Source organism: Dermacentor variabilis, chromosome 11 (assembly GCF_050947875.1).
Source record: "Dermacentor variabilis isolate Ectoservices chromosome 11, ASM5094787v1, whole genome shotgun sequence".
In the NCBI taxonomy this organism is placed as follows: Eukaryota; Metazoa; Arthropoda; class Arachnida; order Ixodida; family Ixodidae; genus Dermacentor; species Dermacentor variabilis.
The window spans coordinates 14742242-14769915 of record NC_134578.1 but is presented as its reverse complement, the minus strand read 5'-3'; the positions used below and the strand labels follow the sequence as shown (position 1 = coordinate 14769915).

Genomic DNA, 27674 nt, shown 5'->3' with positions numbered 1-27674 from the left:
CAATAGTTTTGAGAGTCAGTAATTCTGTTATGTGATGCAACAGAATAAAACAAAATTTCAAATTCCCACTTTTCAGAGGGTGCTTCATGAGAAACAACTGCTGCGAGCATGTATGACTTTCTACAGTGTAACAACTTTGCATGGCAGTAGCAGCAATGGACGGTGTCACTAGCGGTATCAAAAACGATATCCATGTTGTCCGACATAAATGCTGACAACTTGGTTGACCAAGTCTTAGGCGCAGCACAGAGAAGCATGACCTATGTCAATGGTCACCCCGTGAATACTGTTTCAAACAAGATACAACCACTCAACAACAGTAAGCTCCAGTCATCAGCAAATGTTTTTGAAGCATTTGCATTACGGCCAAAATCAAAAGGACAAGAGTTACACATTTTAACTCCCAGGTGGGAATAAAGAAAGTGTTGGCCTTCCCCTTCCGTCTGCAAAGTGACCACACCTCTGTTAACTAAGCACTGGGGTGCCACCGACCTGAGAAACGAGGCCGATGGCCCGCGACCTCAGGACTCGCGTGTTGCCGATGACGGCACGCACCACCCGGTCCTTCTGCGAGAGGATAGCTCCAGCGTAGGTGGCCACGGCGACCAGTAGCTTGAGCAGTGTGGGTAGCAGGCCGGGTGTAAGAGCCCCCAGGTGCCGCAGCATGTTCTCCACTGTGCCTAACGTGCTGCACAGGGCACACATTCTAACTTTATAATGCAGTGCAGGTAACAAAGTTACTCTTAAACAATATGGCCCTTCTGTGAAACTGGGCGTTAGCAAGAGCACATCAATTGTACCGTGAATGAAGCACACAGGAAGGAGATTGTGAGGAATGGAGGAGTAAGTTAGCAAAAGAAAAAAGAAAAAGTAAGCAAATAAGGCAGTCTCGGAGTATCAAAGCTTAGAAAAAGTAGGATGCTTCGAGAGCCTCACCCATGAAGGCGACGAATGGGCACCACTTTGGAAAGATCCAGGTTGTTTCGTATGTTGTTCACAGTGTCCGTAATACCATCTGCATAAATGAATAAATGCCTCTATGTTCAAGCCTGCCCACCATGCAAAACAGCCTACTAATGTTGCTAGGCTGCATGCTACAATGCTATTTTGCAGGGTCCACTCAGTGCTCCCTCTCCCCCTCTTCCTATTCCCTCTTTCTCCTACACCCACGCAGGGTAGCAAACCAGGCGCTCGTCCGGTTGACTGAGTGTCTGATTGACCTTCCCACCTACCATCGCTTTGTTTTCTCTCTTCCCAGCAGCTTCACAAATGCAGACCTAATAAGTGCAGCCCTACAGGGCACGTTGGGCACAAGAAAGTTTGACAAAGCAGTGCTAAAGCATGCCGTCGTGGCTGCTGACGAGCAAGCACACTGAGAGGTCGCACGCAACGAAATAATTTTGGCACACACTGCAAGGCTTACCTGACAGGTACTGCTTCAAGGTTGCCAGCTCGAGGTCCATGAATGCACCGAGTTCAGCCTCTTGGCAACTCGCCAGGAACCGCAGCACGGTACCCTGGCGATTGCTGAAGCTGCTCTTGCCTCCGGTCGCCGAACCAGAACGCATGTGCATCTTGCCGTAGAGCACCCTAAACAAAGACACCAACAACACTGCTGAAACCGCACTAAAGGTGCCTACACAGGAAGGCAAGAAGAACCCTTGAGGTGCAAAAATAGAAAACAAACATTAAGGGAGGTTGTCCAAAAACTACAGCCAACACTTCGTTAAGTAACAAGGTCACTCAAATGGACAAACCAAAGGTCAACTAAACGAGTGAGGCGAGACCACAATGCCTTAGCAAAGAACACAGGACAAAAAAATAATAAGCAGGAGACATGTGATACGTTGAGGCGCCAGTCACAACATGCAACAAGTCTGAAAGGCCGCTCTGATTGCTGGAACTTGTAGAAACATGTTGGATGCACCTGATGGTATGATAGCACATCCGATCCACAATGTAATCGTACCTGTCATTCTTCTGTTAACTGTTACTATTCAAAACCTACGAAAAAACGGAGGAAGGCGACATGTAAAAAAAAATCAAGCAGTTCCAAGTCACTGCAGCGTTGTGTCATGCATGCTACTGCTCTTTAACTTCGCAATCAACTGACATTTGCTGAGCCTGCTTGCTGCGTTTCCAGAGCCAACTGTCAAAAAACTACTCTGAGTGTAAAGATGCACTGTTGAAGATTGCTCACAATGATAACCACTCAAAACAGACATAAAAGAATGGAGTAAAATGGACAGATGGGCTGGTTGGTTGGCATTCATCTTTGAAATTTTAAGAGGGTAACAAAAAGATGAAAGGCCGAGAAATGCCATCCTGTTGCTTCTGCTTCTTTCCTCTTTTTCTTGCATTTTAAAAGTTTGGAACACGAGAGAATACGTAATACACAAAATACTGAAGCCTGAAGCTGTGCTATGTGGCCTGTCTTCCACATCTGTTCCGTTTTCTACAATGTAAACAAAGTTTTCAGAGGCATACTCCCATCCAAAAGCAACAACAAAAACGTGGTTTTGATGTTAACGGTTCAACCTTTACCTCATCAAGATTGGAATGACATCTGTTCGGTGCTCCGCCCGTACTGCTCCTTCACCACCGTCATCAACATTGAAGAGAACAACTTCTGAACGAAAGCTGGCCTCATCCAGAAGCCTTTCAAAGTTCTCCCTGCAACAAGACAACAAGAAAATAAAGAACTTAAGTCATTCTGAATAACCTTGAAACTGCCCATGTAGCAATCGCCGGCCATACTAGAACTTCGCAAAGAATATACTCACCTGTAGGGGGTCAGAAACTTCTGGCCATAGCTGGCAATACAGGCAAATGCAAGTTTCTGGACTTCTGGATCTCTAAACGTCAGCAGCTGTTGAGAGAAGATTATCAGAAAAGCCAGTCACTTGAGGCTCATGACTGTTGAAGTTTCAGTACCGCTCAGGTTTAGCAAAGAATTGCTAGGATTTCTATCACATCCTAAAATGAAATGCATGGTGGTTGATGAACACTCTCAAACTTGCTAAGGCCAGTCTACATGGTGCAAACTTTAATGACAAACTTTCGTGACAAACTTTGTGTGGCAGAAATAGACACAGCAGCACAACACCGACTGTTCGCTGGCTTGGGACATGGAGTTCCCTACAATAATCACAAGAGATAACTCTGGTGCTGCGATCGTTCTGCCGCCATGGAAATTTAGTACATAGATTTTTCTGATCGTCGTGCTTGTGGCTTCTTTTATTATGCTTTATCTGCCTTCATTGAACTAAATTTCAAAGCAATCTATAATTTTTTTATATGCAAAAAGGCAACAAGACTTTGCAAACATGCCTAATCGCTGCTAATTGCAGTGGCTCTGCGTGTTCATGCATCTGTGGGGTAATGGTTTCAATATCGGACTTCTGTACTAATGGTCATGCGTTCGAATCCTGCCGTCAGACAATTTTGATCCTGTTTATTCAATTATTTATAACCCAGTGCTTTCTTGAAGACGACCAGTTAGCGAAGTTATGAGGCCGCTTAAAGCCAGAAGCGAAAAGGACGAGGTTTAGGCAGGCAAATCCATGGACTACCCATCATTCCCGTGCTGACTGTATCACTCTGCCTGCAGCTCCCGTAAACACTAGCACCACAGTTTCCTCTAGTAATTGTATGAAACTCTATGGCTTGGACTACATGGAGCAAAAAAAAAAAGAGGTGGATGCCCGCTGCACGTTCGCCACTTAGCTATCGGTGTTGCCAGACTCGATAAATGTATTTGTTAAACAGAAATTACAATAAAGGGTTTCTGTTCTGTAATTAGTTGTTTATTTCCAAGCAATTAGAAAAAGAAAGAAGTTTCAGATATGCATTTACAAACGATTCATACTCTTTTTATGCGCACTGCCAAAAGAATGACACTGCTCCTCGCGACACCTGGTGAGCATGCCTAGCATGTTCCGTCAGGCGGAATTTTTGTGGCCATAGAGAAATTGTGGCACACGGGCCTCTCCCGGACTTCAGTCGCCACAGATAGTGATGCCAAAACATGGTAGCCATGGCTTTCTCCTGCTCCCATAGCTTCTAGCACTTTCACGTCGTCACCCATGACGATGACGTGGATGATGGCCCTTCCGTAACTGATGCTGCTAGTGCACTGACCATCAAGAGGGCATCCCCAGAGAAGTGGAGCCTGATAGAGAAAGTGGCTCGCTGCCCTGCCGAACTTGAGGATGCCATCCTCGCTAATAAGTGAAAATCACATAATCCTTACTGCCTGCTGGCAAATAAAACTTGTCTGCGTGTCTATTTTAGTGAGAATTAAATGTTTTTCAAGCCGGTAAGCCTATAGTCGCTCATATACCAATGTCGATTGATTAGTATCCACGTTCCCCGCCAACTGCATATTAACGAGGTGTTATTGCATCGCCAACCCTGTTCAGTGCCCAAACACAATATGCTGGTGACAGCACTTGCAGGGTGCTTGAATGAGAGCCCGTGAGAAAGATGGCTGCTGATGTTTAGAAGCCAAACGCTGCACTAGAATTCAAGGGCCCTGACAAAGGAAAAACACAACAGGACCTGCACTAGACTCTGTCCTGTTATGCTCCTTTTGCTAATCCATGTCTTTTTAGGTAGAACAATATTAAATTAGCCTAGCTCTTCCCTGTTGGAACTTAATCTGTCGAAATCTGTCAGAAACTTATCGGATGCTTTTGTTCACACAAGTGCACGAATCAGATCACATGAATTACACCACATGCCTCCTGCTTAACGATCCCAATGATTCAAACACTTCACTACTGCAGTCTCACACTTTGGCTAGGAGCTCCAATTATACTTAACAAAACCACCAGTGAAATGCCAGAATAGAAAGACTCACATCAAGGTACGTCTCGTAAAGGAGCTCATGCTTCGAAACTGCTCGTGGGTTGGAGAACTTGGACAAAAGCCTCAGGTGGTCACATAGGCTCCTGGAATCAGCAAAACAGAGAAAGCACAGAGTTCCTTCATTCGACTTGGTGCTCAAAAATTTCACATCGAAGGTGCCAGGGTACACATAGAGGCTGTTACCTGACAAGTTTCAGCCTCGCTCGCGAAGGTATGTGCTGGGTCTCCTCAATCGGCACGTCCTCCCTGTCGTCTGCATTTTCGTCGTCTGCATTTTCGTCATCTTCTGCATCATCCTGCGGCTCATCTACGCCTACGATGATGACACTGGCCTCCTCAGGCTTCTCTGGTTTGTTCTCTGCACCGTCAGCAGGTAAAGCAGGAGTGTCTTCTGGTTTCCGTATGTCGTGATGCGGTGCGATCTGCATGTTTGGCCAGAACTCCTTCCTGGAACAGAGTGACAAGGGCAATCAGGAAGTGAGATTTCAGAGATTATTCAAGGAACATCGAAGCTGATAATCTTTTGACTACTACATTTGCCACATGTAGCCTGCCAATTGGTGCACCATCAAAGGCGATTGTGTCTAGGCTGGCTATATTACAATCTCCCAATCTACAAGTGATATTATTTTAGCACGTGGCCTCACAGCCAACTGATAAACATCAAAACAGTCATGCTAATACGCTTGCTACTGCACCATGATAACAGAAAGACAAAACAGTGATACCAACAGCCTAGCAGATTCGAGGTGGCAGATATCAACAGAAATTAAAATTACACTTATTGCAAGCATCAGTGCACCCAGAACCTTTAAGAGCCCCCTCCATGATCTCTAGAAGACTATAATGTGCAACTTGTCAAGGCTAGTCAGCACAATTAGTGCTGTGATGCATGCAATGGTCCACAAATGCCCCGATGGTGTTGAACCCATCAACCTTGGTGAGCGGAAACAAAATTTAACATGCGAAACAGTGCACAAGAGAGACACAAAATCACTCACTCTAGAAATCGATAAAAGAAGGCCACGACATCCCTGCTGCGTCTCTCCGCGACTCCGGCGAACTGTTCGGCCGCATTCCACAGCAAGTGGCGGTGGTTGACGTAGTCCGGTTTGTCGGCCAATTTGGTGGCCGCCTCCTGCGCTTCGTCAAAGACGCCGGCAAGTCCCTCATTGGCCAAACTGTCAACACCACTTTGGTCTTCGGATGCCGCAGGGAGAGAAGTTTCTGCAAAAGCAACAACAATTTCAAGGTAACTGATGACCAGTTTCACTGCATGCAAGGAAAATGGCACATGAAAAATTTGTACAGTATGCATTGAAGACAATTAACCCCACAAGACAGTGCAAGCTGCAGAATAATGCAGGGCACAATAAGCAGACGCATACAAACATTAATGCAGGTCATGCGACATGACAGGCAGACATGCTACCGTGGTCATCAATTTCATCAACCCCAGTTTATGAAGCACTGAAAAACAAAAGCAAGACCACACTACGACATGGGCAAGCATTAGCTCAGCATCATTAGGCAGTGAGCCGAACGTGCTCAGTTTCTTAGCAATGTCTTATAGAAAAACTAATCCTTGCATATCAGCTCAGTAGCATTATTGTGTAGTACGACCAATAAATGTATGTGCTTACGTATGTTTTGTCCACTGTTTGCAAGGGCTAAGAAAACTCGCAGCACACAAAACAATATCATTTCTGGAGGTTCACTTTATGCCAGCAGCTGTGGCGAATTGCTTTCATGAGATGACTAGAACGTAACTGTTCATTAATTATTAGCGTGCCTTTCTTTCCCTTCTCATGAGCTTGTGAGGTTAGGTTGGCTTGCAGTTTTATACACACACAATTAGTAATCTAATCATCTCCTTCTGTGCCTTGAGCATAAGGATGACAGTGAAATCAGAAAATGTGCTGTCTCAAAATAAGAACAAACAGCAATCGAGAGGGAACGTGCAGGTCAGGAGTACCAGTAAGATATGTAGATAATCAAGAGTTGGTACAGTGACTGTTTTGAGTGGATGCTGCGCGAATTATGAAGGTTCATATTTTTCAGCATTCCTATGCGCGTCACGGAAGCGAAGAGAGGCAAGCGAGGACAGTAGACGTCTTTTTCCTCTCTTCCTGTGCGGGGAGCCAGACGGCTTTCCCCAAGGTGGTGCAACTCACTAGCAAACTGATTGTAAACACAGACCGTCACCTGGCCGCGGAGCCCTGCACCCATTTGACCGAACACAAACAAAGTAGCGGTGTAGAATTGGCGCAACCAGTGAACACCGAACAGAGAGAAGATTGCGAGCCACAACAACAGAAAGACCCCAAGCAAGCATCACGTTCCTATCCTTCGTGGCCACCCTGACTTTGTAAGTTGCACGACCCCGGCAACCATCTCGGTCATAACTAGTCTGCTTCCAACAAAATCCTCTGGTAGCAATAAACGCTGCTGTGATTGCTATACAACGGTGTGTGTTGTCATGTTTCTGCTCGTCCTGGTACCACTGGAGCCCGGCCATACAAGGTGAGCAATAGGGAGTTGGCCGTGAAGCCCAAGCCTTACACCCACAAGGGCAGCTAACTACCAAACCCGTCTACAATGTTAGCTTATAAGTATTCTGTACTTTCCAATGAAAGCTTTCAGTTGCGAGTTATGACGTGCTGCTATCCACTACCTCTGCCCGACTTAATCTTAGGCTCAATAGATGTCGGGGTCAAGAGAACATGGAATCAGTCCTTGCATTGGCGTTTCCCTATTCTGCATATCATCATTGGGACACCAAGGACCAAGCCAATTCAGCTGAACACACCAGGTACTCAAAGCTACAACTGACCTATCTTCTCGTACACAATGGTCATGTGCTGCACCAGCGTGCTCCAAAAGGGGCCGTCGGCGCTGGCGTGACTGGCAAGGATTTCCTGGCACGGTTTCCAGAGCAGCTGGAAGTTGACGAGGAGGGTGCCCAGCAGGTAGTGCACAGGAGCCTGAAAAGCACCAGAGAACCAGTTAGCTCAGCTGTAACTAGCTAGTAACTACCAATAACTAACATTGTGTCGTCAATTAGACATGACGACACAATAAAAGAGACCAGCCTGGCTAAAGTGTATTTTTAAACTAAACCAACCTAGTCTTGAAATCTTGTTACATGGCGGCAGCTGCACACCAGTCTATGATCAACACATGGGCACAAAAATTTTTTGATATGATGCCATAATAGCAAAGTCACATGGGTTTAATGAACGACTACGGTTTCTCACTTTCGGTACTTTTCCTGAGGGCACTCTTTCATTGGTGCCCAGTTCTCTCACCAACTGCACATATAATGAGCAAGAAGCGTAACGGAGTCAAGGGGCTTGCTTTTCGCTGTTTTCATTGTTAGTCACAACAATATGAAGAAACAGATAACGAAGCAGCAAGGTGCAGCAAAGGATATGGCTCGCGTCAGCCGGCAGAACAGAAAACCAGAACACCAGCTCTTGTCTTTGTCTTCCTCTCCTGTGCGCTTTGTCCGATTTTGGTGCACCAATTTTCCTCGCACGCAATGCAAGACCAATTAGAGAGAGAGAGAGAAGGATGCATAGAAAGGCAGGAAGGTTAACCAGAGGCAGTTCCAGTTGGCTACTCTGCCCAGGGGGGAGGGTGAAGGGGGATAAAAAGAGAAAGAGAGCGGAAGGGGGGGATAGAAAGAAAAAATTGGAGGACGCTTAAGCTTCGCCTTCAAGAGTGGAACGTGACAGCGTTCCCGTCAACCCGCCAAAGGGTGTAAGACAATGGGCTACGGCGCAGCGACTACGCACCCCGCATCGGACGCGGTGAGCGTCGAGCAACGCAGCGTTCGGCGCGACAACGAAATGTGCGCCTGAGCAACGACGCACGCCTGAGCCTTAGAAACAGCTCGTTTCTAAGGCAACACCGCGTTCACTAGAGGCGCTTTTGTACCGCTTTGAAGCATCGAACTCGTGGCTCAGTGGTAACATCTCCGTCTCACACTCCGGAGACCCTGATTCGATTCCCACCCAGCCCATCTTGCAAGTTGTTTTTTATTCATGAAGTGCCTGCTGGGATTTATCGTTCATGAAGTGCCTGCTGGGATTTATCGCTCACGGCCAACGCCGCCGACACCGACGCCGACGACACCGGCTTTTCTGCGACACGAGCTCCTTTATGCTGTCGTGTTAAAAAGACGAGCACAACCAAACCGCGTACACTACAGAGCGGTAGGGGGCGGCGCTCTTACAGCCTAACAATGAATCCTTCTAGAGAACCAGAAGACCTCCCGTACTGTCTCTACTCTATTGCCTCCCACACGACGCCGACTAAAACACGAGTTTCAAGGAAGGATCAGTGCAGCATAATGGGCAAGCTCGCCCCTCTCTTCTCAGAACACACAGAGGCTCTCATTACATTGGTGCTCTCATCCCTCGTCAAATGACCGATAAACAGTGTCACAAAAGGCAAAGCAGGTGGGTGAAGAGTGTGAGATCTAGTGAAACTTTTTTCCCGAAATTTTTTGTGTCCGAATGTGGGGATGCGTGGCCTTGCACGAAGGCGGGCCCTTACACGAGTAAATACGGTATGCTCTTTGCCGAGGCCACAACCACACCTCCATGCATCTTTTTTTTAAATTTCATTTTGTTATTTCCTTGTCAAATCAAGAGAAGGTTGGGTCTAAAGGCAAAAAGCGTGAAAGAGGTCTCAACACCAATTTCAAATGCTTATCTGCAGGAATCAAGATATCCACGCTGGATTATCTTTTACAGTACAGCTTGGAATCATCCCCACAGCAAGCTGAGGTGACATTAACCTTTACGGAACAAAATGTGATCACGGTACACATTAACAGGTAGACATAGGACAAGCCACTACGGCTTAAATGGTCAGCAAATACATTACATTCTATGGAGATTGAGTTCGGGGTTTGGCACAACAACGTTTAGACCATTAGTATGTTCTAAGCAGGTAAATATTAACAATGTTTTACTGTACATTCTCGAACTTGGGTCGTTATGGCACAGTAAAAGTATTAGAGACTGTCCAAGTCCAGCCTCTGGCTCCCACAAAGCAAGGTCCAGGCAGATGCTGTCAGAATTTGTGACGCCGTACTGAGCTGGTGAAGAAACATTAGGGTAGTGTAGATACCTGTTTGAGGCTTCTCTGGCTTACCAAGCCACCTCCGATTGTAAAAACGGCCTTTCTTGTACTGTATAACCATGTTTTACTAAAATAGAGCTAAACTTCTTTCTCTACTGAGTGTCCCTTGAATTGAGCTCGAGATTTCATCACAGTTCGCCTTTAGCTGCATCTGAAGCAAATTCAGAAAGATGCAAGTACGTTTTTGATCCCACAGTTCTGAGAGGGTAATTGGAGATGAGCGGCTAGGGTTAACGTGCACCAAGAGCTGGAAAAAAAGAAATGTAAAACATATCCACAGCACACTCACCATTGAGTAAGCACCCAGGGAAACACCGGCTGCCGCAAGTTGCTCGGAACTCAGCGCCTGAAGCAGCTTGACCCTCTGGCGGTAGTCCTGCACCGTCAGGGGCACAGCCTCTGCCGAGAGGCAGATGTTGAAGACGTGGCAAGCCGAGGCAAACTCCCCCAGCTGGAACAGCGGAAGAGGAGCGGACAGTTTTTCATAAATTGTACTGACCCGTTTGCATTGGGCAAAATAAAAAAATTTATAGAATGAGAAAGATTGTCACCCGTCCAGAAGTAACAAAAAGCTACAAGAGACACTCCATGCATGCTTCTCAGCAGTAAAAGTCGTGAAGCAGAAAAAAATTCACCAAAGTACACGAATTGAATCCAGGACCACTGCCTTTTCCAGCACATATTAAGACTGGGAAACACTTTTGTTCTTAATAAACGATTAAATTCCGGGGTTTGAGGTGCCAAAACATAGATAGGATTATGAGGCATTCCACAGTGGTCATTTCAACTTCCCCGGTGTTCCTCAGCTTGCAAATAAATCCAAGTACAGGAGCATTTCACCAGCATCAAAATGCAGCCGCCGCAGCCGTGGGTTGAACCTGCAACCTTGTGCTTAGCAGCGCAATGCCACAGACACTAAGCGACCACTAGGGCGACTTATTTTCATTTATTGATTACTTATTTGATGAACCTGCAGCACTGTGAAGGCATTATGGCAGGGGGAATATTATGCTATACAAAAACAAGTGATGTGCATACAGAGTAACATATTTACAAAAAAAGAAGAAAACATACTCGTAACACACTCATTTAACAACATTATTTCACAACAAACGGAACTGTGCATCAGACTGGTTAGCGTTATCCCCTTCCAGAGCCTGGTTTTTTCGAACATGGCGCACTCCTGGCGTTGTTTCTTTTACCCCTTGGCTATTATTAAATTAACAAAACGGTTTACTTTTGATTATAGAGAAATGTAAAAATGACGCGGATTATGGAAAATGCTGTCTCGATATGGTCCTCGCATCCCTACTTGACAAAAGTAATGTCAAAAGGTACTAGGTGGAACCGAAACGTGGAAACATACCGGTGCATCAGTGATGCTGAAAGCGTTAATGCTATGCAGAAGCTGGTTGCATTGTGAAATATAGCAAAAGAAAAAGAAAACGTCACTGTGATACCTTACGTTATCGTGGCCCATGCACCTATTTGCATGTTCACAACGGTTCGATATGAAATGGAATAAAAAACACGCACAGAAGCCTCTATGAATATTAATCTTCTAAAAACATATGCGGAAGACAGGTCATATTTTATTGTACGTTTTGCCGTTAGCCCACCCAAGGAGTGCTTAATAGTAGATACACCTGCATGATGGATGTACGTTACAATTTTATTTGATATTAAACTCAAGTCTGTTTCTCCTGGCAGCAAATATTTGCGGCAGCTGTATCCATCACGGAAAAGGAGCCAGTGACTGTATTGTGGCATGATACATGATAAGAAAACTTAGAGCCCCATTTACTGCACGCACAAAAGAAGACAAACCACAAATGTTGTGCCAGCACTACATTAATAAATGTGGGAGGGGGAGGCGTGTAAAAGTTGTGCTTGCCTTTTCGTCCGTTTCGTGAGGGTGGGGATTGGCCTCGGGCCTAAACGAAGACAACACCCGTAAGGTCAGGAGTCTCACCTGAACAGAGAAGCGAGGAAGAAAAGCATCAACGTCGGTTTTCTCTCGTTTTAAACACCTTCACAAATGAGAAAGGAAAGGTAACAGCAGGACTAAAGCGAGTAATGTTTGCTAGAAAAACATTAAGCCTAGCACATGCTTTGAGAAACATCGACTCAAAATGCACCACAAAAGGCACTGCTGTTCCAGTTTACCTTCTTTTTTTTTTTCACACATTTTTCTCACAGCGGATAAATGTGCTTTGTTGCCAACATCATATTGGCAATCATCACAAAATCTGATGACCACCGCTTCTATGGCACTTGGACAGTAAAACATTTATCAGTAAAACTAGCCGCTCTTCCAAAAGTAAAACATTGCCATTTCGTCTCGAATACCCTGTATTTAATCACCGCCATTTGTGGCAGGAACACGTAGTATGAAAAGTAAAGGAAGAATGGCGCCACCATCCATTTTGCTGTAACAACAATTTACTGCATTGAACACAGCCACGCTACATGCAATGACACACACCGACACGTGCAAAACTAAATGAAGGTGGACAGACTCACAACGCTGTGCGGTGAGGCCAGGTTCTGTTCAAGGATACCATAGAACGACCTCAGCAGGTCTTCCTTCGGCTGTTGCACCGTAGGCGCCACTTGCTTGGCTGCATGGACCAAGAAGATGTCTGCTGCTTTCAGCAAGCAAACATTCTCTGGCGATATCCTATTTAGCAAGGAGAAAAGAACAGAGATAATTTTTCCCCCAACCTTTGAACAGCTCAAGCACAGAAGATCACAATGTCCAAGTTTGTCAAATTAAACAAAGTGCAACCAGGCACTACACAAAAATACAATGAGGGACAGGCTTTTATTGTATTCGTAGTGCCTAGTAGTACCGACTATGCCCCACGACAACCTCTCCTAAATCCCAGTTTCTGCATTGGCTTTGCAATTCTACCTTATGTGGGTGATAACAGAGCACTGTTGGCGCAGTCTGTAGGAATTATTAAGGTTCATATTTTCCCATGCTCCTACACGTGCTACGGAAGCGAAGAGAGCAGACGCCTTCTTAATCTCTTCTCAAGCTCTTCTGATTATGCACATTAGCTAACATTAAACTAAAGCGTTTCTTGAAATTCTGACAGTACATCAGAACGCTACAGCTAACCCTCATTATATCTTTAGCAATATGGACATTGGTTCAATTAAAACCTTTTTCTCCATACCTGAGAAATTTTACTAAGACGTCACAAGTGATGTTGGCCAGGGCACCTTCGAACTTGCATAAGGCAGCAGTCGCCACAGCTTGAAGGAAAACGAATGACAGGCGTGCAGCAGACGACGCAGGCAGTGTTTCCAGCTGCAGACGATCTCCGAGTTCTTGGAGAGTTCTATCCAGAGCTCTTTGCATCTCCGTCGCATCACCCCAAGCACTAAAAAAGAAAGCTTTTTATCAGCAAACATCAGAGACTCCTCTGGGTTTCGCTTCAATTACTGTGGCAGCAGCAGGTTCTCACAAAAAGCACCATCTTCTCAAGAACTTTTTTGTGTTGAACACAACAACAAATGGCAGTCAACCAATAACAAAGTGCATGAAAACTAATAGAACAAAATAAGAAAAAGAATGCTACCCAACCTGAGATGAGGCAAACAGACCAGACCAGCCCAAAGCAGAGGGTCAGCCACGTCTTTGGTCAAGGCTTCGAGAAGAGTCTCTGCAAGTGAGGCCACATTTTCCCTGCAGTGTAATCAATGTGCCAGGCTTAGGTTACCACCATGCTGCTGTTCCTCTGCATTCCCTTACACAATCGAACCCACTTATAATGATCCCAGGTATAACAAATTATTGGTTATAATGACCACATTTCACTGCATTTATTTTCCAATCGTGCTAGTTGAGCAGAACACGTTGTTGAGCTAGTTGGTTCATAACGTTCAGAAGATGAAGCGCCAACAGTGACAGCACACTAAGAAGGAACAAAGACTGGAAAAGGCAAACTTGCAACTGTTCATTGAGGTCAAAGACGGCTGAATATATAGCCATGGGGAGAGGGAGAAGAAAAATGAGGAAGCACGGATTATGTGAGTGCAGATGCGCGAGTACACAGAAGATGTAGGTATATGAAGGGAATCACAACATTAACCCTTTGAGGGTAGATTTTTTTCGCCATATGCAACCGCCCAGGGTCAATTTTTTTATTGCAGATTCCAATTCTTCTCAGGGACTTATTTTGAAAAAAAATTTCCGTCATTTTTCTAGGGTGACCGTAAAATGAGAAAAAATATTTTGCGTTGGTATTTATGCACTCTTCATTCATGAATAACAAGAATAAAAAAGGAAACCAGCTAGGGCAGTTAGTTTTCGCGAGTCTTACAAAAAAGATAAGAAACAAACGCATGCACGGTGGCACCCTTCCTATGCGCACCCCTGTGAGCACTAAACGAGACAGAAACAAGCAGTCACCCTTTGATCAATTAGGAACGAGATAGCCATCAGTTTCGCAAGCGCAAGAAGCCGAAACCGCCCGCGAAACAAAAGACAAACGGCCGCATGCCCGCGTGGACGCCGATGCGCGAGCGGTAGTATATAGACGCGCAGGAGCAAACTAGCGCTAAAACAAACCATGCAACGAAAACCGAGAGAAGGAGGTGCGCGAAAAAAATTCCCTGTATCCCCACATAGTGGCAGTAGATGACAGAAAAGGAAAAGTTATAAATTGCTGCGCTTTTTAAACGTACAGACGGCGCCGTAAATATAGGGCATCGACCATTTTCGGACTTGTTCGCGGCGTTGTATATTTATGTCATTGACCATCAAAGGGTTAAGCAAAATCTAAAACTTATCTAAAATGCTTTAATTTGTGTAAATGTTCAGAGACGGGGTGCTGACACAGGCATCCCCTCTCTTCTTAATCTGGTTGGCTTCGAACAGCTCACGCGCCACAGTACCTTTGCTTTTAAACACGATTGTTGTATCACGAAGCCTTGGTTCACATACTTGCTTATTCTCATTCCCGCAGGCCTTGCAATGAAGCGGCAAGCTTGAGCCATACCTATTTTTCAGCGAAAGCTCGCACTCCCGCAGGCGTTCATTAATACATCGGCCAGTATGGCCGATATACTCTTTCCCACACTTCAGTGGTATGCGACCCCTTCTTCACACTTCACAAAAGGGGTTTGTATGTTTAATAGAACACTCTACTTTCTTAGAATCATCAGATCCAATCAGGCGGCACAAAGCAGCAAGCTTTCAGGGTGCCTTGCCTTGAGCCATCCGAGGCGCAGAGAGGTAGCGGCCTCCAGGATCGCATCAGCTCATCAGCCGTGTCGGGCATGGGCCTTCTCCGAAGGGCCACCTCCGCCATGAGGGAAAGCGCATGAGTCCGGTCTTCAAAACTCGCGCAGTGCCGAACCACGTGACACAGCACATCCTGGAAGATGACAAAATGGTATCCCATTACTTCCTCTCCCAAAAATGCAACACGCAAAGAGACGCAGCTCGGTGATGCCACACAGCAATGAATGAAGTTCAACCAAGCCAGTCCCCTTACGCATGTCATTTGCATACCTTTTCAAAAGCCGAGCATTCCACCACTTGACCCGTAAAGTCGAACACGGTTCCGGCTGAGAATGATCCGGAGTAGACCTGCAGAAAACACAGCAAACTGTATATAAAAAAAGACCCTTTTTGCAGGTGTATGTGAATCTGAGCAACTTCTACATAAAAAAAAAATAACAGCAACGCTGCAAAAGGGAATTCTCAAATCGAAAGTCCTCGCAGTCTGGTTTGGCCACAGCCCAAAAACTACCCAAGGCTTTGCAAATGCCTTGCTTTATACAATAGAATTATTTCGTTATACCCGAATCTCTTCAAATGCTTCCCTATACCTGAACTTAGCACAGTAAATACTTGTTATAACAAAGTTGAATGGGCAGGCAAAATTACTGTTATACCCATTACTTAATTATATTCATTAATGCATGTACTGCAGTGTCAATCTCTATGGAGATTGCAGGGCAAATTTCGCTTACTTTATTACATCCAGCTTCATTACAATGAGGTTTCACTGTATACTTCTATAATCTCCACTGTATTGAATGCATGCTCTCATACAGCTTTGCTGTAAAATTAAGCATCCAAAAGACGCTTTCATTTAAAGAAAAAAGGGGCGAACAGCTCGATGTGTGCACTCCCCACCTTTTCAACCAGCTTGTTGAGAGGTCCAGAGGATGGGCTCACGGGGGTGCCGCCATTCGTTACCAGCGAAGCCAAGCATTCCAGAAGCGTCGCTGTCAGTGCCGGTGATGCCTCGCCAAGGTCGAGGAGCAGATCCAGGATCTGTAAGCACAATATCGACTAAACAGTCAGCGAAACCGAACAATCAACTTACAGCAGATTCTGGTCATCAGTATGACTCAGTTCCTCCTCATTTTTTTTTTCTTTTTTTTTTCTTTTTTTTTTTAACAGTAGAGTCTGACAAGATGTGTTGTTGGGCAAGTTCGTTTAGGATATGGAATCAAATCAAAAGTGCACTAAAAAAAAATAAAACACGGACGAGACCGAACATTACAAGCACTGATCATTTCAGAAAATTGTGAATGGAGAGTGCAAGGTCTACACGTGTGCGATAAAAAAAACGCTACCAGGGCTGCTCAAGAGAAAAACAAAAGCCAGCGAATTACTTATTGGAACTAAGGATCTGGCAATTTGACAATTATACATATGAAGCGCATTCAATGTTCGATTCTACTCACTTCTGGCACTATACGATTCAAATTCAATTTGGTCTCAAAACGTACTGCTATTCACACACGCCTATGACGTCTCAGCTGGGGAGAACCCTGACAACCGTTCCCACCAATCGTGAGCGACTTAACGCCTCCCGTCATGCCTTCCCCTACTTGTGACTTTGCCCCAGCTGCGCCTGGTGCTCAACACTGTAGCTTATTTGTTGCTTAACTGATGTGAGAAATAACCTTCAGTTGGAAAGATCTCCACCAGCCTAGGCCTGCTGTGGTCACAACTCATCACGAACCACGGATTTGAGATCCCAGATATGACTGTTAGGGTTGCCATAAAAAGCACTAACAAGCGGCTGCTACTCCGCTGGCCTGGTACGATCTAGAGAAGGAAACAATCGCACATGCATATCAAAAACCCTATACTGTGCACTGAATTTTCTATGAAGGCATGCCAAATGGTAATCACCCTTTCTACAGAATCCCCCTAGATATCTGGTATACGTGAAAATTCTAAAATACCGCACACGAAATAAAGCTGACCATGCCCACATCTATACTCCACTATTTTTAACGCAATGACTGTTCAAACAACTTCGCACCTGCAAACACTCTCTTTTTGCGCTCATATCAGCTATCAATGAAAGCAAGCTTTAAGGAAAACCAAACAACATACAATTAACCAAGCACCAAGTGAGTACCTCGTAGACTGCATCGTTCTTCCGCGATAGCAATCCCCTCTTGAACAGCACCCAAATTTTCACCATCGTGGCCAGGTTTTCCAGAAGTGCCAGAACGGACTCCTTGTCGGATTTGTACTTTCCAACTGCATCCATTACAACCTCCTGCAAAAAAAAAAAAAAAAAAAAAAAAAACAGAAAAAGTTGCTTTCCTACAGCTGACTATAGAAAAGTAATTCAAGCTCTGACAATTTGCAATTCCATTGAGTCAATTCACTTCCGATACAAGTTAAGCAGAACCGTTGTAAGAAGCCAAATCTGCATGCAATGGCCTGCTGGCCATCCAGATTAGATGGCCAGGCCAGTGACCCAAGTGCTTCAAATCACTTCCATATTTTTCTCTTCCTAGCAGCGTGCTATCAGCGGATGCACAATCAACAACTCTGAGGATCAAATCTGAAGCCTTGCAGCTTTTGTACCAGGGCAGATAAAGAAACAAGGTTGATCATATTAGACTTTCTGAAAGTTATGCAGAAGCCATAGTACCCTCTAAGTGAAATCTGTGGAACTGACAGCAAAATTTTCCAGAAAGTTAAACAAGAGAAACTAACATAAAATTAAATTATAAACAAAAGTGGATTTCATACAATCAAATTTTGATGCAAGAAACAATCATATAACGAAGTTTAAAATGTTCCCGCCAATATGTAACATGCAATGAATACATGCTTATAACAAATATGGGATATGATGAAATTATTTTTATGTCGGATGCGACTTCGTTATAAAAGCTGTATTCAAAAATATAGCACACAAAATTATATAAGTATCTAAGTTTTTAGCACCTTAACTCAAAGAATAAAGACTAAATTTTTTTGTTTAGGAGCCTACCTTACCCTTGCAAATCAAATAAACATATGTGCAATTTGTTATTTTTTCTTTTAATCTTTGCACACTCCTAAAGTGAGGTACCAACCTTGAGACAGTTCCAGACGGCCGACGAGTTTTCTGCATGGCTCGCGAGGTGTTCAGCCAGGGCAACAAACGTCTGCCGAAGGGCTTGACACACAACCGCCACACTGCACACCGACCCATCCAGACGCTTCAGTGCCAAGGGCAACACCTGGCAAGAAAAAAACAACAAGCCACATTGTTTTCGAAATACTGCTGTAAAGTCCCACATTATCAACTGTATTCAAGGAATAACCCGTCCTCCACTTCTTTCTAAATATCGACTCGGGCAAGGTTGAACGTATACCAAGGCAACACAGAGACTTGCGGGAACTATAGGATTTCAGGTTTTCCTTCGCTCCTGCGCATGCGGTGGAATCAAGGTGCAGACAAGCTCCTCCTCTCTTCCCATGCGGAGAGCCAGACAGCTTCTCCACTGGCGTCACAACTCTCTTGAGGACCAGTCGCAAATGTAAACTGTCATGTGGCTACGGAGGCGCGCACCCATTGGACCGAGCGAAAAAAGTAAGCTAGAATGGCCAAAATTGGTGCAACCTGGCAAGCGCCGGAGATGAGAAGGCCGCTTGGTACAACTCCCAGGGCTAGGCCTAGCTGGATGTGGGAACAGCTGCCCCCGTAGCTCACTCGGCAGAGCATCGCACGCGGCATGCAGAGGTTATGGGCTCAAGTGCCGCCAGCAGAAAGTGGTCCTTCCCTCTTTTTTTTAATTTTGCACTTCAATTAAGAAACACAATATCTCTTAAGCTTTTCATAGCTTCCTATTGCTGTCACTTGTAAAAAAAAAAGAAGAAGAAACGTGCACAGACAGGCGCTGTGAGAGGAAAGAAGTTGCAACGAGAAGTGATGCGCTCTCGGTCCGGTTCTTTTGCGTCGATCCTGAAATTTTTACATCGCTAACATCACCATTTTACATCACCAAGAAAGAAAGATACAGCCCCTCAGTAACCTCGATTATTCTTTGCTTTAGTTCCCAGCAGTGAACAGCACACACAAATACGCACCGTGGTCATGCAGCTGTGCGTTTGCCCTCTGACGCCCTTGACAGCTTCAAACAGCAGGCGACCAATGCCGTCGGTGCTCTGGAAAGAAGATGCAGTAAATGCCAGATGTAAAAATTGAGCATCACCAACCGATGTCAACATGGTCAACATCAACTCAGGCTTACCTGTGGGTTAGCTTCGAGGTAGGCCAGCATCATGTCAACAAGTTTCTCTTTATCAGAGACCTGGGCCAGATGATAGTGAAAGAAAGATCAGCGCAGTGCATGGCATGCAGAAAACAGCGTTACCGAAGACACTGCCGCAACAATTATAAGCATGACACTTTCTCTGTGGCAGTTCATGAGAAGAGATGGGCAAGCCTCGAATCAATAATGATATAATCAGTGATTTTGAGTGCACCATATGATGTGGCCATGGCAAACAGCTAGGGTATTTGCAGTACATACCTCATTTTGCCATGCACAATCCCCACAAAAATTCCAGAAACTTGCATAGATAGCAGAGATTCAAATTTTCCGTATGATACACGAGAAGCACTTTATATGCCCCCCCCCCTCCCAGAGGTTATATTCGGGTTGTAATTTAATTATGGGGTTTTACGTGCCAAAACCACTTTCTGATTATGAGGCACGCCATAGTGGAGGACTCCGGAAATTTCGACCACCTGGGGTTCATTAACGTGCACCTAAATCTAAGCACACGGGTGTTTTCGCATTGTGCCTCCATCGGAATGCGGCCGCCATGGCCGGGATTCGATCCCGTGACCTCGTGCTCAGCAGCCCAATACCATAGCCACTGAGCAACCACGGCGGGTTATATTCGGGTTGCAGGTGAAATGCAGTTGTGGACTGTGCATACAAAGATGCAGCAATTAGATGCAGGGAGTTAATGCCTCGAACACTACAGCCAACTTCAGCAAACAAAAGCTTCAACCAGCACGTGAACCACTTGCCTTGCGGATCAGGAATGCAAAGCTCTCGGCGGCAAAGTCCCGAACATACTTTTTTTGTTGTGACCCGAGAAGTGGAACATACAACCTGGAATGCATGCAGTGGGATCAGATTTGCACAGTAACTCAGCAAGGGTCGGACAAGTAAAAGAGATCGTGAAATCATTAACACAATCGTTGTATTGCGTGCAAACTGTTGCAAGAACAATGCTATTGCAATAAAAGGCAAAGTATTGACGGGGCTTACTTGAAAATAAGGTCTATGTCCCTGACCATGTACCGCCAGAGGAACTTGAACAAGTACGAGAGGCAGACGAAGATTCGTTCCAGCATTTCGGGGTCACGGGTGTCGAGGTGAGCACAGACAAGCCGGAACACTTCCGGAAAGCTCGGGTAGAAGTCGTACTGGAGGTCTCTGGCCAAAGCAACTGTGATGCTGGAAACAATGGGGCACAGTTACACTGCCTTCCTGTCACTTGTCCCGCCTCCAACATATTGCGTTGGATAAACACGGCGTTTTTCACACGGGCAACTTCAAAACCTTTCGGTACTTTTTTTGTTTACAGGTACCTTTCGAAGTTTGAGTGTTCCAAGTTTTTGGGCTGCATAAAGACAAATGCAGAGGGCAAATTTTTTTAGGCTTTTTTTTATGTCATTCGGCAGGAAAATGCATACACGAGTGCGACATCCTTAACCATCAGTGACAAGAAATTACACTGCTTGAACAGTAGTGTATAGAATTCTTTGTTTCTAGATTAGTTTTCTTGAGATGGCTTTTGTGAGTGCGCCAGGGTACCACCAGAGGTTATATATTTGTTATTTTCCACAATAGAATTTCTCTTGTTAGTTCCAGCCTCATCCCATCACCTTCTTGCTTGAATAATTCGTGTTTTTCGCTGGTCCTTGCCTTCAAACACACACCACGAGGTGCACAAAACCCCGGCAGTTTTTCTCACTTTAGAATAAAATGCATCACCTGCGGAGGAAGCAGTGTGTACAAGGACACGTGTGGTAATGAAAAAAAAAGTATATATATATATATATATATATATATATATATATATATATATATATACACAGGAAAGAGACGACGAACTTTTTGGGAGACTTCTTTTACTTAACGTTTTCGGCTGGTGGACCAGCTTTCGTCAGGTCCACCAGCCGAAAACGTTAAGTAAAAGAAGTCTCCCAAAAAGTTTGTCATCTCTTTCCTGTGTATGTTACGTCGGGTCCTGCATGCTGAACTTTGAAGAAAACCTATATATATATATATATATATATATATATATATATATATATATATATAGGGCATGACATTCAATCCAATCAATTAAGGCTTGCATGCCGCACAATTTTCTTTTTTTATGTGCCGCACACGAGACATCACAGAATGAAATTGTTATTGAGATATTAACACTTAGGGCTCATTCACACTGCTGACTGACAGTGGTCGAGATATTAACACTTAGGGCTCATTCACACCGGCGAATGACAGTGGTCGCACGACCAAGGTGGTCGCAAATGGTCGCTTTTCTCGAAGAAAAGCGACCGCTTTGGGCCAGTCGCTCTCTGCGCAATTCTTCAGTCGCGCAACTGTAGTCGCAAAACTGATAAATCAATCAGCGGCGCACTGGAAGTGATTTTTCATGTGTCTACATCCGGCCTCCTCCCGCGCCGCAGCAAATTCCGCGTAGATTCCAAGAGTTCTCGCTGAGAACGATAATCTCCGAGATTAAGACTTGCGGGTCACACTCAGTCGGGCTTGCCAGTGTGAACGTCAGTCGCCTTCGATCGCTTTTTGATCGCGAGTTGCAAATGGTCGCGCGACCTCCTCAAGTCGCCGGTGTAAATGAGCCATTAGAATAGAGCGATCTCCATTGACCATTTTTATGAAAGTCTATGTATCAGCATGATGCATATAATTTCATAATAAGTAACTGCAGCATGACAGGGTTTTTAAAATTCATGCAAAGCGTGTCAAGCTCGCCCAAAAGCCTCTCGAAAATCTTGATGCTCACTCAAGAATTGCATCCAGGGCCTTGTTCTCGCGGTTTCCCAGCTGCGTTTTGATAATTTCCAATAGTGCATCCTGTGGAGTAAGGAAAAAAAATTAAATACAGCAGCTGTCACTAGTTTTAAAACAAAAAAAATAATGAATGACTGCACAAACTGCAGTAATAGGTCCACAAAATGCCGCAAATTCTACCTTTAAATGTGTCTTCACGGCACTGTGCTCGGTTCTAACGTGAAGCCACACATGAAGGCGATAAAGGTGCAGCTTGTCTGCCAAGTTACCATAGTTTACAGAATACCGACACACCGAATAAACAGGCTTGCGCAGCAGCTGGAGGTGCCATCTTGCAAGACTGCTGTCAACAACATCACGTAGATATATAATCGCAGTTCTTCCTATCTGCTGGTGCAAGGCCATCGGTAGCAACAATCATTAACACTTTGTTTTTTTTGTTTCTGTGAGGACAATGATGCAGTACAAATTGTTTTAATGCACCCGTGTTTGACCGAAGTGTCACGAGGTGGCGCTGCTAGTGCTGCTGCCTTCTGTTATTTCCAGTGATGCAGTAATCTGTGAACTGTAATACAGTTCATGTACAAGCTCAAACTCTCTAATATTCTTTTTACCAACTACGGCTGGTGAATAGGTCCAGGCTAACAGCGCAGGACCACGCCTACCTGGAACAGGGTGTGCGCCCACCTTCGGATATCAACAGCTTGCTCTCCGAAATAAGGTATATTCACTCACACCGTAGAGTCGCAGTTAAAATTTGACGCATAGGCAGACCCTGCACCGCACACGGTTAAAATTCACGGTGCGGTAACTTGAAGGTGACAGCGCCACAAGTTTTCATTCTTCTGTCCTTCATGGCATAGCAAGCATGCCCACACAGTGAGAGCAGCTGCCTTGCTTTATTTACTGAACGATGCAGACTAAGAAAACATAATCTCGATAAGATACTTGAGTCAAAACGAAACATCATTAGGTGCAAAATATCTTTTTTTCAATGTTGTTGGAATAAATGCACGAGTCACTGTAGACGCGCAGTGACTCTGTGTCCACATACTCTAGTAGGAGTTCATTGAGGGAGAACATCAGCACATTCCATCTATTCTGTTTAATTTAAGAAAGCACACAATCGCCAACAGTGAAAAAAAGAAAACTGACCTTGCGAAGCACAATTTGGGGCAAAGTGTGAATCTCTGAACCAATGTCATTCCTTAGTTTATCTGCAACAGAAAAAAAAAAGAAAGAAAATAATGGTTTTACAATGTGCCCAAAATGACTCTCAATCATGGCTTCAAATGTTCTGCGGCATATACTTCCACACAATCAGATACATCATCTTATCAAAAATTATTTTGCCGAGTAGAAGCTGGCTTTAGTGCAGTGCTACTGTAGATGATTTACAACAGAATGGGAGGGCAAATCCATGCTCATGTACACTTGACAATGACGAAGTGACACAACATAACTGCATATTTCTTTCACTTGTAAAGTTCTGTGAATTGCTACTGCTAAAGAGAATCAATAAGCAATAATGAATCCAAATAACTGAAACACTTAGTCAACTGAACATACATTTATGACTTCGTAGATTTTTATGCCATATCTGAGCAATATTGAACAGCATACCAACTGCACACTGCCATTAACAGTGAACCACACTGTAAATGCGCAAGCTTGCGTGTAGTATTAGCTTGCGTGGATTCAATTAACAATCGCTTGAACTTGAGCAGCAACAACAAAGTTCATTCCAGAATACCTCCAAACAGAGGGAGGTTTGAACTTCGGCAGTAAACAACAGCAGACTCCTGTCAAGTCAAACTTAATCGGTCCGCGAAAATCTGTTCATCTCGTGGGCGTAGCTTGCCGTTTCCCATCTGTAGCTTAGTGTCGCATCACAAGTTCACCGTAACAGAAGTGATCCACAAATTTGCAAATCTGATATTTCTTGTGCATGCAAATGTCCACAACACAAAATACTAAATGAAACCATATTAAAACCAAAAGCTTGGCGTAAAAGCTACTTTTTTATTTGCATGATATGAGGTGTGGCATTATGAACTTCTACTTCAGCAATTGAGTAACTGATGCTGGCACTATGCAAATCTGTGTGCAGTCACAAAAAGCCGATATTTCACCTAGCTTTCTCACAAGTTATTCGGTGCCTTCATTTAGTTGAAAAAAGTATTAAAGCATTCAGGGCATTATCAGCTGCTTCACGTGTGATGCTGATTATGGTGGCCCCATCGACGGTGTCCTTGCTTAATAGTGAGCCTGCAAGGCCACAGCGAGGATGTCCCCAATTATGGTGTCGTCAGCCCTGCAGGTTCTACGGTTCTTGAATCTCCCAATCGTTCCACGTATCCGAAGGTTCGGCTTAACCTGTTCATCATGCACCTCCCAACCTTCGCGAGAGATAAAAGACGAGAAATGTGCTTGCCATAGTCTTCGGTGCAGTTCAGTTCGGACCACTTGGCGAGGGCTTCTTCGACAAACGTTTCGCTTTCAAAGGGCGTCGTTCGTCTGTGAGGGCCAACACGGTGGATGACATCGATGTTGATGTTCGACAGCCGCTCCGAGAATGACTGGAACTGAAAGGCAGAGAAAAGGGAAACGCAAGGCGTTTTGTGGTGAATCCGACAGACAACGAGACCTTCACACCTTCACTGTTGGCTTCGCGTGGTTGTGTAAAAGAAAAGCGGAGATCGGGCTGAATGGCCTTGTATAACAGGTAAATCACAGCGCATAAGGGAACGGACGACTGCAATAATGGCCCCTATTATGTTAAAGGGTTAACAGCGCACACAGACGTGGACAGAGGAACAACAGGACAAAGCGCTAATTGTGTCCTGTTGTTCCTCACTGTTAACTAGCTAGCCCACCAAGACATCCTTGTATCTCGCTGCGGTCGTCGCTTGTCCAGTGCGTTGCGATTTAGCGGCCGTCACATAAAAAAAAAATATCGGACCCCCTCGGTTCCCTTCTTCTCCTTCAATACGTATTGAGGTGTGTTTAGTAGTAGCGATACCTCTTTTACCAGCAGATGTGTGACACAACCTCAAATCGTACCGACCTTTTCGCCGCATGCAGATGGGGATGGCAGATTGTGACAGCGCGAAGACCGCCAGAATCACGCCTTAATCGCAATGCGTGAAAAACCCCAGAAGAAACGGCCAGTCCCGGCACAAACTGCTTCCCAATCTTCAGAGTTATTGAGCGGTCACGCAAGCGCCAGGCGTTTCCAAATCTGTTTACTACCCCGAAGTGCCATTCGCTGTGCTGAACCAGAAACCGACACTCGCGTCGCCAGAATGCGGCGCACCGAGACGCATTGGTGGATTACGTTAAGTTAGTTGTAAGCTAGACGTTCGGGTTATCGCCAGTTCGCGGACGCGCTTATTAAAGACAAACGACGCGCCGAGACATGCTGCAGAGCGTCCAGACATAACTCTAGGCGCGCAAATGACGGAATGCCGATAGAAGTACACAGAAGCGCATCAGGTGACTCGCCAAGCTGCTCTACTTACCCGGAACGTGTTTTCCGCCTTGTGCTTTATCGGCTTGTTCTTCATGTTTGCGCTTGTGGGGCAAAATAATGCCGTCTCTTCACACCGCACGTGTAAATGACATGGGAGCCGCCATGTTGCAGTGGCCGCTTGCGTGATGCATACGCGATGGGTCTAGACACGACAAAGCGAGCCTGCTGTTTAGTTTACATGCAGACAAAAACATTCTCGCCGACTTCGCAACAATACTGACAGCATGGTATTGTCCTCGCAAGTTTCAATTTTGTTCTTAACGATATGTTTAGCAAGACTGTAACCCTACTTCAAATTACAGTGGCGTCGCCCTCTAAACCACAAATGCAAATCTTGAAGGCAATGCTTTTGCTAGCTAGGTGGTGTCCAAAATACGTTTACGACTCGTTTCTGGTTCCCGCAACCTTTTCCGCCACATGCAACGAGTAGAGTTTAGCCTTCGAGAGTTGCGTTTTTAATGTAGAGGGCGCTACCACTGGGACACGGGCATAGTTAGTAGAACTCTATGGACACGGGCAAGATAAAAAAAAAAAAAAAGAGCTTTGTGGCGCAACCCACTAGCCCCTTTGAAACGGGACCCTCATAGCACCCATCCATTGAATAGTATATACTTTCCTTACGTCATATATTTAATGGTGTACGTACAAATTAGAAACTAGTCTAGCACCGCAGCGTGCATGTCTCCCACCTATTGATAAGGCACACATACATGTATTGTACAGCAGCATGCACCACACACAAATGCTGTCAATTGCAATAACATCAACTGTAGGAGGCAGGTGCGTCCAAAACCGCAAAACATTTCCTTTATATGCTTCTTTTGAAAAGCGTACTCCTAAGAGCTTTCATTAGTGAAGTTCTTGAATAACACTTAAAATCAAACTGCGAAGCTGCACCTTGCAGCCACTTAAGCGTCAGTGGGCCTTAGACTCCATTAAGCAAACCCATGAAAAATCTTATTTGCAAGGGATGAACACTCGAACAGATCTGGCGAGTCTCTCCCCAATGAGCAGACGACTCAAGGGGCCAAATTTGAAGATGTAAAGGAGCAGTAAATGCCCTTTCAGAATTTACAATATTTTAAATCAATTGCTCTTAAAGCAACGACTCGTTAAACCCTTTTCCTTTCATAGAAAGCAATGCGAGTGCACTAAGCTCAAACAATCAGAAAATTCTGCTAAGTACCAGAACACATCAAAAACTTCACGAGCACACGTCTACCTCACCAAGTTCATAAGAGAGTTTTGCTCTCTTTCGGTGAGGTACATGCGTGAGGTTAGTGAAAGACCACACAGTTTGTACCGAAATGCATCCTTTTATTACACTCTTTTATTTAGAGATGTTGATGTACAAATAGGGGTGTGAGGCATGATCAAACTGCTCGAGATATAGTCAAGTTCTTTAGAATGTACAAGTTAATACACCGTCGTGGCAGCCGCCCCAAATAGCCCTCCCCCGCCAACCTCCTCCCTCCCCCACTACCTGCCCAACCTGCCGGGCAGGTTGGACAGCATCCAGTCAGAAGTTTTTGATAACTTTAATGGCATAGTCAATGACTAAACAAGCAAATGACCGACAGCTTGTCAGAACAAGCAATTAGTAAAAGGACTGGTCACAAGTGAGCCAATCGTAGCTTAGAACCGCCACACAGATTCAACTACCGAAGCCAATTTTGCACTTAACATTACCGACCCATGATTCTGTTCGATGAAGCGCACGTCATAGCAGATGGGGCGCCAGGATTGGTGGCCAAGATGCAGACGATGAGTGAAAAATAAGGAAATACAAGAATGGCAT

At 44.9% G+C, this 27674-nt stretch overlaps 1 protein-coding gene across 1 annotated transcript in view; it reads right to left on the bottom strand.

Moving 5' to 3' along the window:
* Positions 1–26008, bottom strand: part of LOC142563109 (small subunit processome component 20 homolog) — an 83054-nt gene extending 57046 nt beyond the window's left edge. The window contains exons 1-27 of the mRNA XM_075673636.1: positions 25866–26008; positions 24779–24929; positions 23500–23561; positions 22337–22407; positions 20566–20754; positions 20322–20406; positions 19534–19593; positions 19370–19447; positions 18373–18519; positions 17418–17561; positions 16175–16315; positions 15545–15622; positions 15241–15407; positions 13613–13714; positions 13203–13409; positions 12544–12700; positions 11915–11992; positions 10310–10471; positions 7703–7853; positions 5871–6096; positions 5053–5316; positions 4862–4952; positions 2784–2869; positions 2545–2673; positions 1424–1590; positions 937–1015; positions 493–688 (exon numbers count right to left, since the gene is read on the bottom strand). Coding sequence (XP_075529751.1) covers positions 493–688; positions 937–1015; positions 1424–1590; positions 2545–2673; positions 2784–2869; positions 4862–4952; positions 5053–5316; positions 5871–6096; positions 7703–7853; positions 10310–10471; positions 11915–11992; positions 12544–12700; positions 13203–13409; positions 13613–13714; positions 15241–15407; positions 15545–15622; positions 16175–16315; positions 17418–17561; positions 18373–18519; positions 19370–19447; positions 19534–19593; positions 20322–20406; positions 20566–20754; positions 22337–22407; positions 23500–23561; positions 24779–24929; positions 25866–25910 — 3513 coding nt within the window. The 5' untranslated portion in view covers positions 25911–26008. The remainder of the gene's footprint in view (positions 1–492; positions 689–936; positions 1016–1423; positions 1591–2544; positions 2674–2783; positions 2870–4861; positions 4953–5052; positions 5317–5870; positions 6097–7702; positions 7854–10309; positions 10472–11914; positions 11993–12543; positions 12701–13202; positions 13410–13612; positions 13715–15240; positions 15408–15544; positions 15623–16174; positions 16316–17417; positions 17562–18372; positions 18520–19369; positions 19448–19533; positions 19594–20321; positions 20407–20565; positions 20755–22336; positions 22408–23499; positions 23562–24778; positions 24930–25865) is intronic.
* Between the last annotated feature and the right edge of the window lie 1666 nt (positions 26009–27674).